The sequence below is a fragment of the Protomyctophum bolini genome, assembly GCF_963924005.1.
Source record: "Protomyctophum bolini genome assembly, chromosome: 8".
Lineage (NCBI taxonomy): Eukaryota > Metazoa > Chordata > Actinopteri > Myctophiformes > Myctophidae > Protomyctophum > Protomyctophum bolini.
In genome coordinates, this window is record NC_137869.1 from 3391059 (window position 1) to 3406618 (window position 15560).

The 15560-nt window shown below is 45.9% G+C and overlaps 1 protein-coding gene across 1 annotated transcript in view; it reads right to left on the reverse strand.

The window, feature by feature from the left end:
• Positions 1–15560, reverse strand: part of chd1l (chromodomain helicase DNA binding protein 1-like) — a gene marked incomplete at its 3' end in the record, with an annotated part of 45408 nt that overhangs the window by 3845 nt on the left and 26003 nt on the right. The window contains exons 14-22 of the mRNA XM_080769658.1: positions 9867–10020; positions 7814–8021; positions 7153–7319; positions 5957–6123; positions 4140–4339; positions 2397–2495; positions 1801–1871; positions 1249–1363; positions 184–292 (exon numbers count right to left, since the gene is read on the reverse strand). Coding sequence (XP_080625784.1) covers positions 184–292; positions 1249–1363; positions 1801–1871; positions 2397–2495; positions 4140–4339; positions 5957–6123; positions 7153–7319; positions 7814–8021; positions 9867–10020 — 1290 coding nt within the window. The remainder of the gene's footprint in view (positions 1–183; positions 293–1248; positions 1364–1800; positions 1872–2396; positions 2496–4139; positions 4340–5956; positions 6124–7152; positions 7320–7813; positions 8022–9866; positions 10021–15560) is intronic.

The window sequence follows — 15560 nt, forward strand, 5'->3', positions numbered from 1 at the left end:
CGAGCAGACAGGATTGAAACTGGAACACCTTCAGGGTGATTAAATCCCCAGGTGTTTACCCATAATGCAGTAGGAATAGGATACATGGTCGTGGGGACTCCTTCTTACCCATAATGCAGTAGGAATAGGATACATGGTTGTGGGGACTCCCTTCTTACCCATAATGCAGTAGGAATAGGATACATGGTCGTGGGGACTCCTTTGGACGCCAGGTGTTTCCTGACCAGTCTCTCCGTGCCGTACCAGTTGAAGCCCTTGGTGGCGTGGCCGATGCGGGGCAGGTGGACGCTCGCTAAGACAAAAAAAAAAAAACACACACACACACACACACACACGTCAATGTGGTCATGTGACCTGACACCACCTATACACGTGTCATCGCTCCTATGCCACCAAAATGTGGAACGCCCTACCAACAGTCATTAAGACAGTCATGCAAATCCCTTGACTCCTTCAAAACCACTCTCAAAGGGCACCTATACGGACGGCTGCAATTCGAAACTGGCCCCCGTAAAATCTGAATCTTTTCTCCCTCACTGTTTAAGTTTCTTTTCCCTTTTTCCCTCCTTTATGATGAAATCCTGTTCTGTTCTTTGACTATATAGAAGTGTCTATTTGTATTCGTCTCTAAATGTTTTGATGAATTGAACATGGTGGACCCTCTTGTAAACAAGTGTAATGCTTAATTGGGTCGTCCACTCACAGTTAACAGTCTTTGTATTGAGTTTGTGCTTGAAATGTACTGTAATTCTACAAACTGTTAATAAATATTTAAATCAATCAATCAATCAAATCAGTGTCCACACATGCTGCTGCTGTATCGCTGCGTTCACACCGACAGATATTGCTCTCAATGTGATTGTTTTTTTATTCTGCATTATATGAACGCTACTGTAACATAACCGACTAATTGCGAACGCAGTGAGCACTTACTATGAGACCTAGCAGATCATGTCTGTCTGTCTGTCTGTGTGTGTGTGTGTGTGTGTGTCTGTCTGTCCCACTATACGTCCAAATATGGAGTGTGTTGCATCAATACGTCCAAATATGGAGTGTGTTGCATCAATCACAAACAAAACAAAAAAGGCCAGGTCCACATATACAGTAACAGCGCGACAGACACACAGACAGACAGACAGACAGACAGACAGACATGATCTGCAGGGTCTCAGCTGTGTTCGCTTCCCGCGTTTGCGCGTCTTACTGGTATATAAAGACTAAAGAATCATTTTGATAATAAAAGATTACCTTTCCTTTTCTTGGCTGCAGTCTGAATCCTCAGCAGAGCTCGGTCCAGAGCGCTGAGATGGATTCCAGACAGGTTGTTCGCTTTGTCTCTCTGCTGCGCTACGATGAGAGCCAGCTGGAAGAGTAGTTTAACAATAAACAATATTAATAAACATTGTAATGTAATGTAATAGTCCCTCCCTCTTTCAGAAAAACGAGTGGCCCAGGAAATGAAACCCCAATGCATTCTCCCATCGGCACTTCTAATATCATTTATTTAAAGACGGTTATGCCACGGACAAAGCCAACTCGGATCGTGACAAATCATGACAATGAACACAATGTTTTGGGCCGAAGAATAAAAGAAAGTCAGGAGACAACACTATTTGTTTTGTTTTTCGTCTTATAAATTATTTGATCGGCCCCAAAACATTGTGTTCATTGTCATGATTTGTCACGATCAGAGTTGGCTTTGTCCGCGGCATAACCGTCTTTAAATAAATTATATTAGAAGTGACGATGGAAGAATGCATTGCGTTTGCATTTCCTGGGATTTAGAAAATGAACACGCACCAGGTCCTGACCGTCCGTCCTGGACTGTTTGTCATCGATGGGGAAGAGGAGGACGTGCCCCAGCTCCAGGTCTGAAACACACCAGACGTCAACACATTTACAATGACATTTAGAAAGTTACGTATGTCATTTAGAATGACATACAGTACATGACAGCTGCTTGTTGATCTGTTATTGTCGGAGAAATCTGATCACTCGCAAAAAACTGTGTGAACCCTGGACAGAAACAGCTATACAGACTTGTAGCATGTTATGTACAGTAGACAGCACTATAATTGTAGTCATAGCACGTCATAGTACATAATGTATAGCATAGTATAGTATATATGTATAGTTTATATGTATAGTTTCATTATATAGATATTCCACTGTTACATTCTTAGCTTACGCATGTTTCATGATAAATGCTTTTTACGTGATGTATTGCCATGCTTTTTTGTTCTCGCTTAATGTAAATCGCTCTGGATTAAGAGCGTCTGCTAAATGCCTAAATTGTAAATGGTAAACAAATGGGATTGACCTGCAGTCACGACAAGGCCTTCTTATAATTATGAATATATTTTTATGGTATAAAATTGATTGAGAAGAGCTCCCACCTTTCATGGTGCCGGCCAACTCGTACTGTTTGCGCGGTTCGTCAGATCTCGACTCCAGGGCTGTGAACAAACCACCTCTACCCCAACGCCCCGAGTCATCTGTGTACAAGATACAAATGTAACAGTATTATATAATTACACAAAATATGATACAAATAAGTGCTTCTACCTGACTTAATTCTCCATGGTTCATGTGTATAGGAATACATAGTGCATTAAAGGTCACAGCTCCTTTAACCCATTCTGACCGGGCACCCATTTTGGTGTTAGCATCATGTTATGCTTTAGCTATTGAAAAATAGCAGATCTACAAGCTCATAGCACGCCACCGAGTGGCGCGCTACGAGCTTGTAGGTCTGCTATTTTAGAAAAATCGAAGAGCGACTGACATTTTTAGAATCTGATCTCAGGTCAGAATGGGTTAATCAGACCAGTGTGTGTCCAGTGGAAACCTCGTATGAATCTGATCTCAGGTCAGAATGGGTTAAGTCTCCCCCTTTTGCCCCCTGTATAAATGTCCTGCCACACCTCCACCTCTTCCTTCTGTACTTCCGTCTTGGAACGAGGTGGGTGTCTTTGTTGACTTCTCTGTATAACATACCGTAATAAGCATTGTACTTGCAAATTGATTTATACAGTGTTTGTTTCACTCTGTTTAGAGAGGAGTCTTTGCACTACTACTAAGAACTAACGTGGAGACGTGTCTGTTGTTGTTCTTTGTCAGGTATGTTACATTTTATTATGTGTTGTGTTACTGTCGCTCTTGGCTTCTGTACTTCCGTCTTGGAACGAGAGAGGAGTTTTTGCACTACTGAGAACTAATGTGGAGACGTGTCTGTTGTTGTTCTTTGTCAGGTATGTTACATTTTATTATGTGTTGTGTTACTGTCGCTCTTGGCTTCTGTACTTCCGTCTTGGAACGAGAGAGGAGTTTTTGCACTACTGAGAACTAACGTGGAGACGTGTCTGTTGTTGTTCTTTGTCAGGTATGTTACATTTTATTATGTGTTGTGTTACTGTCGCTCTTGGCTTCTGTACTTCCGTCTTGGAACGAGAGAGGAGTCTTTGCACTACGAAGAACTAACGTGGAGACGTGTCTGTGGTTATTCTTTGTCAGAATAAAACGTGGTTTCCAAAGAGAGTTCTGTTGGGTTCGTCTGTCCATTCAACACAACGCAGAGAGACAGATTACACCGGTTACACAAACACAACACAATGATCCAACGACAATATATTTGATTTGGCTCAATCGGCTCAAATACTGAATAAATAATGGATCTTGATATGAAAAGGGTTGAAAGCCAATGTCCTAAAGGTCTGTTCATACTCCAGTTTTAGGTGTTAACTAATTCTGGACGGGAACCCCTTTTTGAGGTTTCAAGCATTATGTTATACTTTAGCTATTGAAAAATAGCGGATCTACAAGCTCATAGCGCTACGAGATTCTGGGGAGGGGGGGGGGGGTGTCCCTGGAACAACATATTTTCAGATGGGGGTCGGCGGCCGATTTCATATATTTTAGGTGGTCCGTAACATGAAAATGCTTGCGAACCACGCACGTAGAAACATGAGGTATTTCATAAAACTGTCATGATTTCAGAAGACATTAAGTAGAATCGATCTCGGGTCTAAACCTAACCCTAACCCTAACCTTAACCTCAGTAAAACTATACCTAACCTCAGTAAAACTATAACGCAGTGGCGCGCTACGAGCTTGTAGATGTAGCTATCGTGGTTTCTTACCGACACAGTGGACGATGATGGCGTCCTCCTGGGAGGCGTGTGGGTGAGTGACGTCTCCCAACACGTAGCTGATGGCGGTGTGGTCAGAGTCAGGGGAACACACGCTGCTCGCCTCCTCCTCCTCCTCCTCCTCCTCATCCTCGCTGTCCTCAGACTGTAGACACAGTGACCTGTAGCCACACGACTCCCACCACGCCATCCTTCACCACACGCAAAAAATAAAATAAAAAATACAAACATTGAAACTTTCTTGAGATACATAATACATATTGTAATAATTTTCACTTAATTTTTATTGAAGGAAGAACAGACAAGAAAAACAATAAACAAGACTATACGGAAAGAAAAATAAAATACAAAGACAAAAAGCAAAAGAAACAAGGCTGCATTTTTCATATTATTACAAAATACATTCAATGAAATTCTATTGCAATATCGCTATAGGCTGAGAGAAGAGATTCCACTTTTCCCACTTTTTATAGAATTTATCCTCTTGTAGTCTAAGCATGAATGTTAGTTTTTCCATAGCATACAGTTCCTCAGTAATGTCCATCCATTGTTCTTTCGTTGGTGGGTCCTGTTAGGTTACATAATTTTAACCCATTCTGACCTGAGATCAGATTCATACGAGGTTTCCACTGGACACACACTGGTCTGATTAACCCATTCTGACCTGAGATGGGTTCTAAAAATGTCGTCTACGGACCCCCATTTAATGGAATTTCTATCTCTGGGACCCCCAATTTATATTGTAAAATCAATGTTAATTTAACTCTGAGAGTGTACAAATGGAACCAAATGCCATGTGGTTGCCAAAGCACAGATTGTGTGTTTGCTAAAAATGTTCCCTGAAGAAAAGATAGATTTGTGAATGTAATCAGATCAAAGGAGCTTTATTGGCGTGATTTATTGGCATGATTAAATTACTCAAATACCACCTGGTAACATTTGAATGCCTTTGTCGGTCACACAAGCACAGGCAAGTGCAGCCTTTTACTTATTGTTCATTCATAAAACGTGGTGAGTGTGAATGTGGTTGAACGGTGGTGTGTCTGGGATTTGACATTATTACTGTGTGTATACAGGCGTGGATATGTGTAGAGGTGTGTGTGTGTGTGTGTGTGTGTGTGTGTGTGCGTGTGTGTGTGTGTGTGTGTGTGTGTGTGTGAGTGTGTGCGTGCGTGTGTGTGTGTGCGTGCCAGTGTTGTTTTCGTCGAAAAATGTTCGTCGACTACCTATTTTCACTGACAAAAACAAATGGAAAGTTGGAAACTAAATGAAAACTAAGCTACGATGACTAAAACTAAGACTAAATAATATACTGACAATTACGTCGACAAATAAAAAACTAGACTAAAATGTTAGGAAAGGGACTAGTGGACAAGAGATCCAGTATAAGTCATTTTACACTTGGTTGCATGCTGAAAATAGCTGATCGTGATCCGTTGTGAGCTTGTAGATCGGCTATTTTCAGCAAGTGTAAAAACACTCATTACGACGGCATCAAGACCCGCCAAAATACATTTTAGTCGACTAAATCAACTGTAGATTTAGTCGACTAAAATCCTATGACATTCAGTCTACTAAAACTGGACTAACACTAAGACATTCCAGGTGACTAAAATGTGACTAAAACTAAATGAAGTTTCAGTCCAAAGACTATGACTAAAACTAAAATAGAAATTTGCTGCCAAAAACAACACTGGTGCGTGCGTGCTCGTGTGCACGTGTGTGCGTGCGTGCGTGCGTGCGTGCGTGCGTGCGTGTGCGTGCGTGCGTGTGTGTGTGCGCGTGCGTCTGTGTGTGCGTGCTCTTACTTCTTGAGGTGTTTCTGCTCCTGTAGTTTCCTCCTCCGGTCCACTAGGAGGCGAGCTCTCTTGGCCGCGGACTCTTCCCTCTGCCGTCTCCTGAGCTCCAGCTCCGTGTCGCTGAGCTGCTTCCTCTTCCTGGACGGGACCCCCAGGGGCCCCGACAGACACGCCCCCTATGGGGACCACCCAAAACAACTCAATGTCTGACAGACACGCCCCCTACGGGGACCACCCAAAACCACTCAATGTCTGACAGACACGCCCACTATGGGGACCACCCAAAACAACTCAATGTCTGACAGATACAACGGTTGAGAAATTACAGAGTTACCGTGTGCCGGTCCCTCTACTGTACTGTACTGTACTGTACTGGCACACCCGAAATCATCATATATATACAGTTAATATGTGTGTGTGTGTGTGTGTTAGGTTGCGCACAGGTGGTGAAAAACAACCATGCTGTTTTCGTGCTCATACCCAGGCAGGCACAAACCCACCCACCCACCCACCCACACACATAACTCCGTAAGGGAGTGGTTGCACCACTCAAAAATGAACATGGACATTCTGCAGATAATGGCAGGCCGAAACTAGGGAAACGAGTTTGAAGTATTTGTTTTAAAAGGTAGACTTTATACTTAATGTGGTTGTTACAAAATCCCGACCAAAAGGCACACCTGCAATAATTCCTATATGATGTAATCACTTAGAGAGGCGTCACATTCCATCCTACCCCTGCGGTGTTGCGTCTCAGAGCGTCCCCCGTCCCCCCCACATAGAGAGGCGTCACATTCCATCCTACCCCTGCGGTGTTGCGTCTCAGAGCGTCCCCCGTCCCCCCCACATAGAGAGGCGTCACATTCCATCCTACCCCTCCGGTGTTGCGTCTCAGAGCGTCCCCCGTCCCCCCCACATAGAGAGTCGTCACATTCCATCCTACCCCTGCAGTGTTGCGTCTCAGAGCGTCCCCCGTCCCCCACATAGAGAGGCGTCACATTCCATCCTACCCCTGCGGTGTTACGTCTCAGAGCGTCCCCCACATAGGGAGGTGTCACATTCCATCCTACCCCTCCGGTGTTGCGTCTCAGAGTGTCCCCCGTCCCCCACATAGAGAGGCGTCACATTCCATCCTACCCCTGCGGTGTTGCGTCTCAGAGCGTCCCCCGTCCCCCCACATAGAGAGGTGTCACATTCCATCCTACCCCTGCGGTGTTGCGTCTCAGAGCGCGTCCTTCCCCCTCGGCCTCCTCTAGCTGCTCCTCCAGTAGGTGTTCAAAGTGCCGCTGGTCCCCCGTGCTGGGGTCCCTGGAGTCCCTGGAGTCCCTGGGGTCCCTGGAGTAGTCTCTGCCCTCAAAGTAGTACATGTGGTCTGTGGGGGACACAATTGATTGATTGATAATTTTATTAGACAATAAAATGAAAACAGTCAGCGCACCCCTCACCAAACTTAATCCGGTCGTTTTAACGCACCCCTAACCAACCTTAATCTGCTCGTTTTATCGCATCCCTCACCAACCTTAATCCGGTCGTTTTAACGCACCCCTCACCAACCTTAATCCGGTCGTTTTAACGCACCTCCTCACCAACCTTAATCCGGTCGTTTTAACGCATCCCTCACCAACCTTAATCCGGTCGTTTTAACGCACCCCTCACCAACCTTAATCCGGTCGTTTTAACGCATCCCTCACCAACCTTAATCTGGTCGTTTTAACGCACCCCTCACCAACCTTAATCCGGTCGTTTTAACGCACCCCTCACCAACCTTAATCCGGTCGTTTTAACGCATCCCTCACCAACCTTAATCCGGTCAGACCAATGTCGAACCAAAGTCTGCCTCTCCACGGGGAGAACATGCAAACTTACTGTGTGTGTTGGATCCAGAGGCCTTCTCCTCCTCTTCCTCCTCCTCTGCGTCAGGAGGCCCCTCCTCTTCCTCCTCCTCCTCTTCCTCTTCCTCCAGCCACTGTCCGTCAGCTGACCGGCCCAGTATCCTGACCAGGTCCACCTCCTGGACGGAGCTCTCCTCAGACGACAGCAGCTTGTCCACCCCGAACTTCAGGATCTCACTTAACTGGACGGGTGTGTGTGTGTGTGTGTGTGTGTGTGTGTGTGTGTGTGTGTGTGTGTGTGTGTGTGTGGAGGGGGGGGATGTCGAAATTCAGAATCCAGTTATTGCACATTAGTCAAAGGTAGTAGAAACAGAAATCTAGAATACAAAGGAATAATAAATGTGATGACATGTGTGCACTGTCCTTACATGTGCTTTAACCCATTCTGACCGGGAACCCATTTTGGTGTTAGCATCATGTTATGCTTTAGCTATTGAAATATAGCAGATCTACAAGCTCGTAGCGCGCCACCGAGTGTCGCGCTACGAGCTTGTAGGTCTGCTATTTTTGAAAAATCGAAGAACGACTGACATTTTTTTGAATCTGATCTCAGGTCAGAATGGGTTGATCAGACCAGTGTGTGTCCAGTGGAAACCTTGTATGAATCTGATCTCAGGTCAGAATGGGTTAAAGGGGGATGACACAAAACTACAGCAGTTAACACACATTCTGTACATACGATGTCTGGAAACGCGAATCGAGCGGTGCATACGACATCTGTAGACGTCCTAGCGTATCCTCAATGATACCGGGGCGAGAGAGGAATATTCAGAATGTTTTCCTTTTTTGTATTCGTCAGTTCGCCTTTCGGCTATACCGTATGCTACGCTCTGCACGAGTCTGCAGTCATATTATCTTACCGTTGACTTCGCCGTTAGCGCGGCAGAAAGAATGACTCGTCTCTAGTCCTAATCCAGGGCGCTCTCCGTGGTTCTGAGCGGATCGATATGCCGGCGCTTCATTTCTGCTCCTCCTCATCCGTCTCTCCCGCAAAATATGAACGCTTTTTGGATTATATATCGTATGAATTAAAACGATAGCAATGTAAAGCACACTTATTTAGCGGATTGTTTCCGGGTGGTGGGTTTCAGAGTAAAAGCGGCCATATCTTTCCGGCACCCCAGAGCTCCCATTTTGAAGGACTAACTTAAGTTAGGAGGCTAACTGACCTGTAGTCCACCTGGTCTAGTAGAGAGGAGACTAACTGACCTGTAGTCCACCTGGTCTAGCAGGGAGAGAGGAGACTAACTGACCTGTAGTCCACATGGTCTAGTAGAGAGGAGACTAACTGACCTGTAGTCCACCTGGTCCAGCAGGGAGAAGACTAACTGACCTGTAGTCCACCTGGTCTAGCAGGGAGAAGACTAACTGACCTGTAGTCCACCTGGTCTAGTAGAGAGGAGACTAACTGACCTGTAGTCCACCTGGTCTAGCAGGGAGAAGACTAACTGACCTGTACTGTAGTCCACCTGGTCTAGTAGAGAGGAGACTAACTGACCTGTAGTCCACCTGGTCTAGTAGAGAGGAGACTAACTGACCTGTAGTCCACCTGGTCTAGTAGAGAGGAGACTAACTGACCTGTAGTCCACCTGGTCTAGTAGAGAGGAGACTAACTGACCTGTAGTCCACCTGGTCTAGTAGAGAGGAGACTAACTGACCTGTAGTCCACCTGGTCTAGCAGGGAGAGAGGAGACTAACTGACCTGTAGTCCACCTGGTCTAGTAGAGAGGAGACTAACTGACCTGTAGTCCACCTGGTCCAGCAGGGAGAAGACTAACTGACCTGTAGTCCACCTGGTCTAGCAGGGAGAAGACTAATTGACCTGTAGTCCACCTGGTCTAGTAGAGAGGAGACTAACTGACCTGTAGTCCACCTGGTCTAGCAGGGAGAAGACTAACTGACCTGTACTGTAGTCCACCTGGTCTAGTAGAGAGGAGACTAACTGACCTGTAGTTCACCTGGTCTAGTAGAGAGGAGACTAACTGACCTGTAGTCCACCTGGTCTAGTAAAGAGGAGACTAACTGACCTGTAGTCCACCTGGTCCCGCCTGGACCTGGTCCAGCAGGGAGAATCGTCCTTCCTGGATGACGGTGTTGGTGAGGCGGAGCTTAGACGCGGCGCGGCTGTACACGATCTCCTCCACCGTGTCTCTGCCCAGCAGGCGGATCACCTTCACTGCCCTGTGACACGAGGGAGGGAGAGATAACAACATGTCTGTGACACGAGGGAGGGAGAAAACACCATGTCTGTGACACGAGGGAGAAAACAACATGTCTGTGACACGAGGGAGGGAGAGAAAACAACATGTCTGTGACACGAGGGAGGGAGAGAAAACAACATGTCTGTGACACGAGGGAGGGAGAGAAAACAACATGTCTGTGACACGAGGGAGGGAGAGAAAACAACATGTCTGTGACACGAGGGAGGGAGAGAAAACAACATGTCTGTGACACGAGGGAGGGAGAGAAAACAACATGTCTGTGACACGAGGGAGGGAGAGAAAACAACATGTCTGTGACACGAGGGAGAAAACAACATGTCTGTGACACGAGGGAGGGAGAGAAAACAACATGTCTGTGACACGAGGGAGAAAACAACATGTCTGTGACACGAGGGAGGGAGAGAAAACAACATGTCTGTGACACGAGGGAGGGAGAGAAAACAACATGTCTGTGACACGAGGGAGGGAGAGAAAACAACATGTCTGTGACACGAGGGAGGGAGAGAAAACACCATGTCTGTGACACGAGGGAGGGAGAGAAAACAACATGTCTGTGACACGAGGGAGGGAGAGAAAACAACATGTCTGTGACACGAGGGAGGGAGAGAAAACAACATGTCTGTGACACGAGGGAGGGAGAGAAAACACCATGTCTGTGACACGAGGGAGGGAGAAAACAACATGTCGGTGACACGAGACCAGGGAGAGAAAACAACATGTCTGTGACACGAGGGAGAAAACAACATGTCTGTGACACGAGGGAGGGAGAGAAAACAACATGTCTGTGACACGAGGGAGGGAGAGAAAACAACATGTCTGTGACACGAGGGAGGGAGAGATAACAACATGTCTGTGACACGAGGGAGAAAACACCATGTCTGTGACACGAGGGAGGGAGAGAAAACACCATGTCTGTGACACGAGGGAGGGAGAGAAAACAACATGTCTGTGACACGAGGGAGAAAACAACATGTCTGTGACACGAGTGAGGGAGAGAAAACACCATGTCTGTGACACGAGGGAGGGAGAGAAAACAACATGTCTGTGACACGAGGGAGAAAACAACATGTCTGTGACACGAGGGAGGGAGAGATAACAACATGTCTGTGACACGAGGGAGGGAGAGAGAGAAAACACCATGTCTGTGACACGAGGGAGGGAGAGAAAACAACATGCAGAAATGGGGGGGGGGGGGGGGATCAATTAATCGATTATTAACCGGGAGAGCAGTCGATTAATCGATTTGGCTGGTGAGTTTTTTGACATACCTACTCTGGGGAGTGTGTACTCAAGTTACGTCAAGCTTCCACATTGGTGCTTCACTAGTCTCGTGTAGCCACTAGACAACTATTTTTCCACGTGTGTCACATAGGGCTGCAACGATTCATCGATTAATCGTAATCGAATCGGTTATTCAATTAGCTGTCAACTAATTTAGTAATCGATTAATCGAATCGGCAAATAATCACTAGAGGTTTTTTTGCAATTTATCATGTGGTGATTTCCCACCTAACCATAGTTTGTCCAGTGTTAAGTGTAACTAAACTAACCTATTTGAGTTCAGAAGAGTACTGTTCCTTCTAGACTGACACATGTGTAGCTATTCTTTAATCAAATTATGTATGCAGTCAGAATAAGCCTAAAGACACCATGAGGTGCTTTAATTAATTTTAATTTAGTTTGTCTTTTATTTGAATAGCAGCCTAATCAGCAGCTAATCAAATGCATTTTTGAATGAATTATATTTTTTGGTAGTTAGTTAGTTGTCTAAAATAACCTAAAATATATTTTTAAAGGTGATAGCAAAAGAAGTGTCATAATCCGATTCATCGATTAAAATAGTTTAAATAATCGGCAGATGAATCGATTATGAAAATAATCAATGGAATTGGAGAGAAATGACTGCAGACTCTCAGAGTGTCTGTATTCAGCTGTGATGATCGTTATATGATCGTTGGGCTCTATGACATCTGACACGTTGGGCTCTATGACATCTGATACGTTGGGCTCTATGACATCTGATACGTTGGGCTCTATGACATCTGATACGTTGGGCTCTATGACATCTGACACGTTGGGCTCTGTGACATCTGACACGTTGGGCTCTATGACATCTGATACGTTGGGCTCTATGACATCTGACACGTTGGGCTCTATGACATCTGATACGTTGGGCTCTATGACATCTGACACGTTGGGCTCTATGACATCTGACACGTTGGGCTCTATGACATCTGATACGTTGGGCTCTATGACATCTGACACGTTGGGCTCTATGACATCTGACACGTTGGGCTCTATGACATCTGACACGTTGGGCTCTATGACATCTGATACGTTGGGCTCTATGACATCTGACACGTTGGGCTCTATGACATCTGACACGTTGGGCTCTATGACATCTGACACGTTGGGCTCTATGACATCTGATACGTTGGGCTCTATGACATCTGACACGTTGGGCTCTATGACATCTGACACGTTGGGCTCTATGACATCTGACACGTTGGGCTCTATGACATCTGACACGTTGGGCTCTATGACATCTGACACGTTGGGCTCTATGACATCTGACACGTTGGGCTCTATGACATCTGATACGTTGGGCTCTATGACATCTGACATGTTGGGCTCTATGACATCTGACACGTTGGGCTCTATGACATCTGATACGTTGGGCTCTATGACATCTGACACGTTGGGCTCTATGACATCTGACACGTTGGGCTCTATGACATCTGACACGTTGGGCTCTATGACATCTGACATGTTGGGCTCTATGACATCTGACATGTTGGGCTCTATGACATCTGACACGTTGGGCTCTATGACATCGGACACGTCTAGAACGACAATCCCTACATTTGTTCCGGGCTGACTTATTAGTGCCGACATCAGATCGATGTGGTAGAATCCATATACGGACAGATCTGATTGGCTCAGTCATTGTGACAAAGCATAGTGGGGTAATATATAGCAGGGCTCTGCTGAAGGTTCTGAGCAGAAGGTTAAGCATCCTGGTTTAACTTCTAATGGGACACCACTGCAGGGTTCTGACCTATAGGCAACCAGCACAAGAGCTTTGAGCTATTTTATATATTCCATGCTTTTACACAGCAGGATTTGACCAATAGGATACCACTGACCAATAGGATACCATTGACCAATAGGACTTATCTATCCTAGTGAGTAATGTTACACTGGGCGGAGCGTCTGAGAGGACCAGAGACAGCCTATCAAAGCACTGTGACAGTGAGACACTATGTGTACTGCTTTGGAGGAGACTGTCTGGACGACGAGGAGAAGATTGATGTGAACGTCTTCAACACAAAGTCTTTGATCTGGAGGAAGTTGACCCCAGAGACCCATGGAACAGGAGAACGCCACCATGAGGTTCCTTCCAGGCGCTGGGGCCACACAGCTGTGCTGATTGAAGACACTGTCTACCTCTGGGGAGGTTATCCTTACTGCAAAGTTCTTTATGCATTTGATGTCGACGCCCACACATGGTTCAAACCACAGGTTTCTGGAACCGTTCCAGAAGTGAAGAACCACTCAGCCTGTGTTTTGGGGAAGATCATGTATATTCATGGAGGATGGGTCCGGTGGACTAGATACACTAATGACATGTACAAGTTGGACACCACCACAATGGTCTGGACTTTAATTAACACCAGAGGAACTCCACCTCCTGCTACAGAATTTCACTCTGCTACCATTATCGGGACAAAGATGTTTGTATTTGGAGGATGGATGGGACATCAGTACTACAACACCATCAGAGTGTTTGACACAGAGACCAACCTCTGGCTGGACACACCTTCTACACAGCTTCTACCAGGAGGACGCGTTCTACATTCAGCCTTTACATACAATGGAGAGCTGTACATATGTGGTGGTCGCTTCCGTAACCAGTACTTAAATGATCTGTGGAAATTCAACCCAGAGACCTTCTCCTGGAAGAAGGTTGAGCCCAAGGGGAAACGTCCACATGTGTTGAATAGGATGTGCTGTTGCATGATGGGAGATCGTATCGTCCTCTTTGGAGGAACCAAAACACCTGGTGACCTGTATGTCTTAGACCTCAGTCCTAGCCTCGAGACATTATGTAAGCTAGCAGTTATTCAGTACGGTCTGGAGCAGTCTGGACTCCCACACAACATCAGGTGGGAACTGGCAGCCATGACTATTATAGCAAACAGCTGCTGATTGAAAAAGCAAACAAATAATACTATAAGATGAAGAATAAAAAGTATAAATAACAGCGACACATGGAACCAATAAAAGAAGGAAATTAAAACAGAAAAGCAGTACAAAGACAGGGTGCCTGATTACAGTGTAGGTTTTCCCTTTTCTTTTTTTGACTATGTCACTTCAGGGATACATTTCATGACCTTCCAGTAAACCAGGGGTTTTCATCTGATTTTGACCCAGGGACCACCACTGTGACTAAGAGCAACCTGGGGACCACCACTGTGACTAAGAGCAACCTGGGGACCACCATTGTGACTAAGAGCATCCTGGGGACCACCGCTGTGACTAAGAGCAACCTGGGGACCACCACTGTGACTAAGAGCATCCTGGGGACCACCACTGTGACTAAGAGCAACCTGGGGACCACCACTGTGACTAAGAGCAACCTGGGGACCACCACTGTGACTAAGAGCAACCTGGGGACCACCACTGTGACTAAGAGCAACCTGGGGACCACCACTGTGACTAAGAGCATCCTGGGGACCACCACTGTGACTAAGAGCATCCTGGGGACCACCACTGTGACTAAGAGCATCCTGGGGACCACCACTGTGACTAAGAGCAACCTGGGGACCACCACTGTGACTAAGAGCAACCTGGGGACCACCACTGTGACTAAGAGCAACCTGGGGACCACCACTGTGACTAAGAGCAACCTGGGGACCACCACTGTGACTAAGAGCAACCTGGGGACCACCACTGTGACTAAGAGCAACCTGGGAACCACCACTATTGTGCATCTCGCGGTACTGTCCCCAAATAGCACTACTGTCCCGCATCCTGCAAATCAAAGATTAGGGGAAATGAATTGAGCATGTGATGCATAATCACAATAATCTGATTCCATCATATTCGAGGCCTTTTGGAGAGAAATTACTGCAGACTCTCAGAGTGTCTGTATTCAGCTTTGATGCTCGTTACATCAAGGCAATGATGTTTCTGCACTGCACAGTGCCAGGGTTGTTTTCGTCGACTAAAAGACGAAAAATCTTTTCGTCGACTACCTTTTTTCACTGACGAAAACGACGCGCTGTGGGCTGGTAGATCGTCTCTTTTCAGCGAGTGAAAAAACTGTCATTTTGACGGCATCAAGGCCATAAAATACATTTTGTTCGACTAAATCAATTGTTTAGTCGACTAAAACCTTATGATATTTAGTCGACTAAAACTAGACTAACACTAAAACCAGGTGACAAAAATGTGACTAAAACTAAATGAAAACTATGCAAGAGACTAAGACTAAAA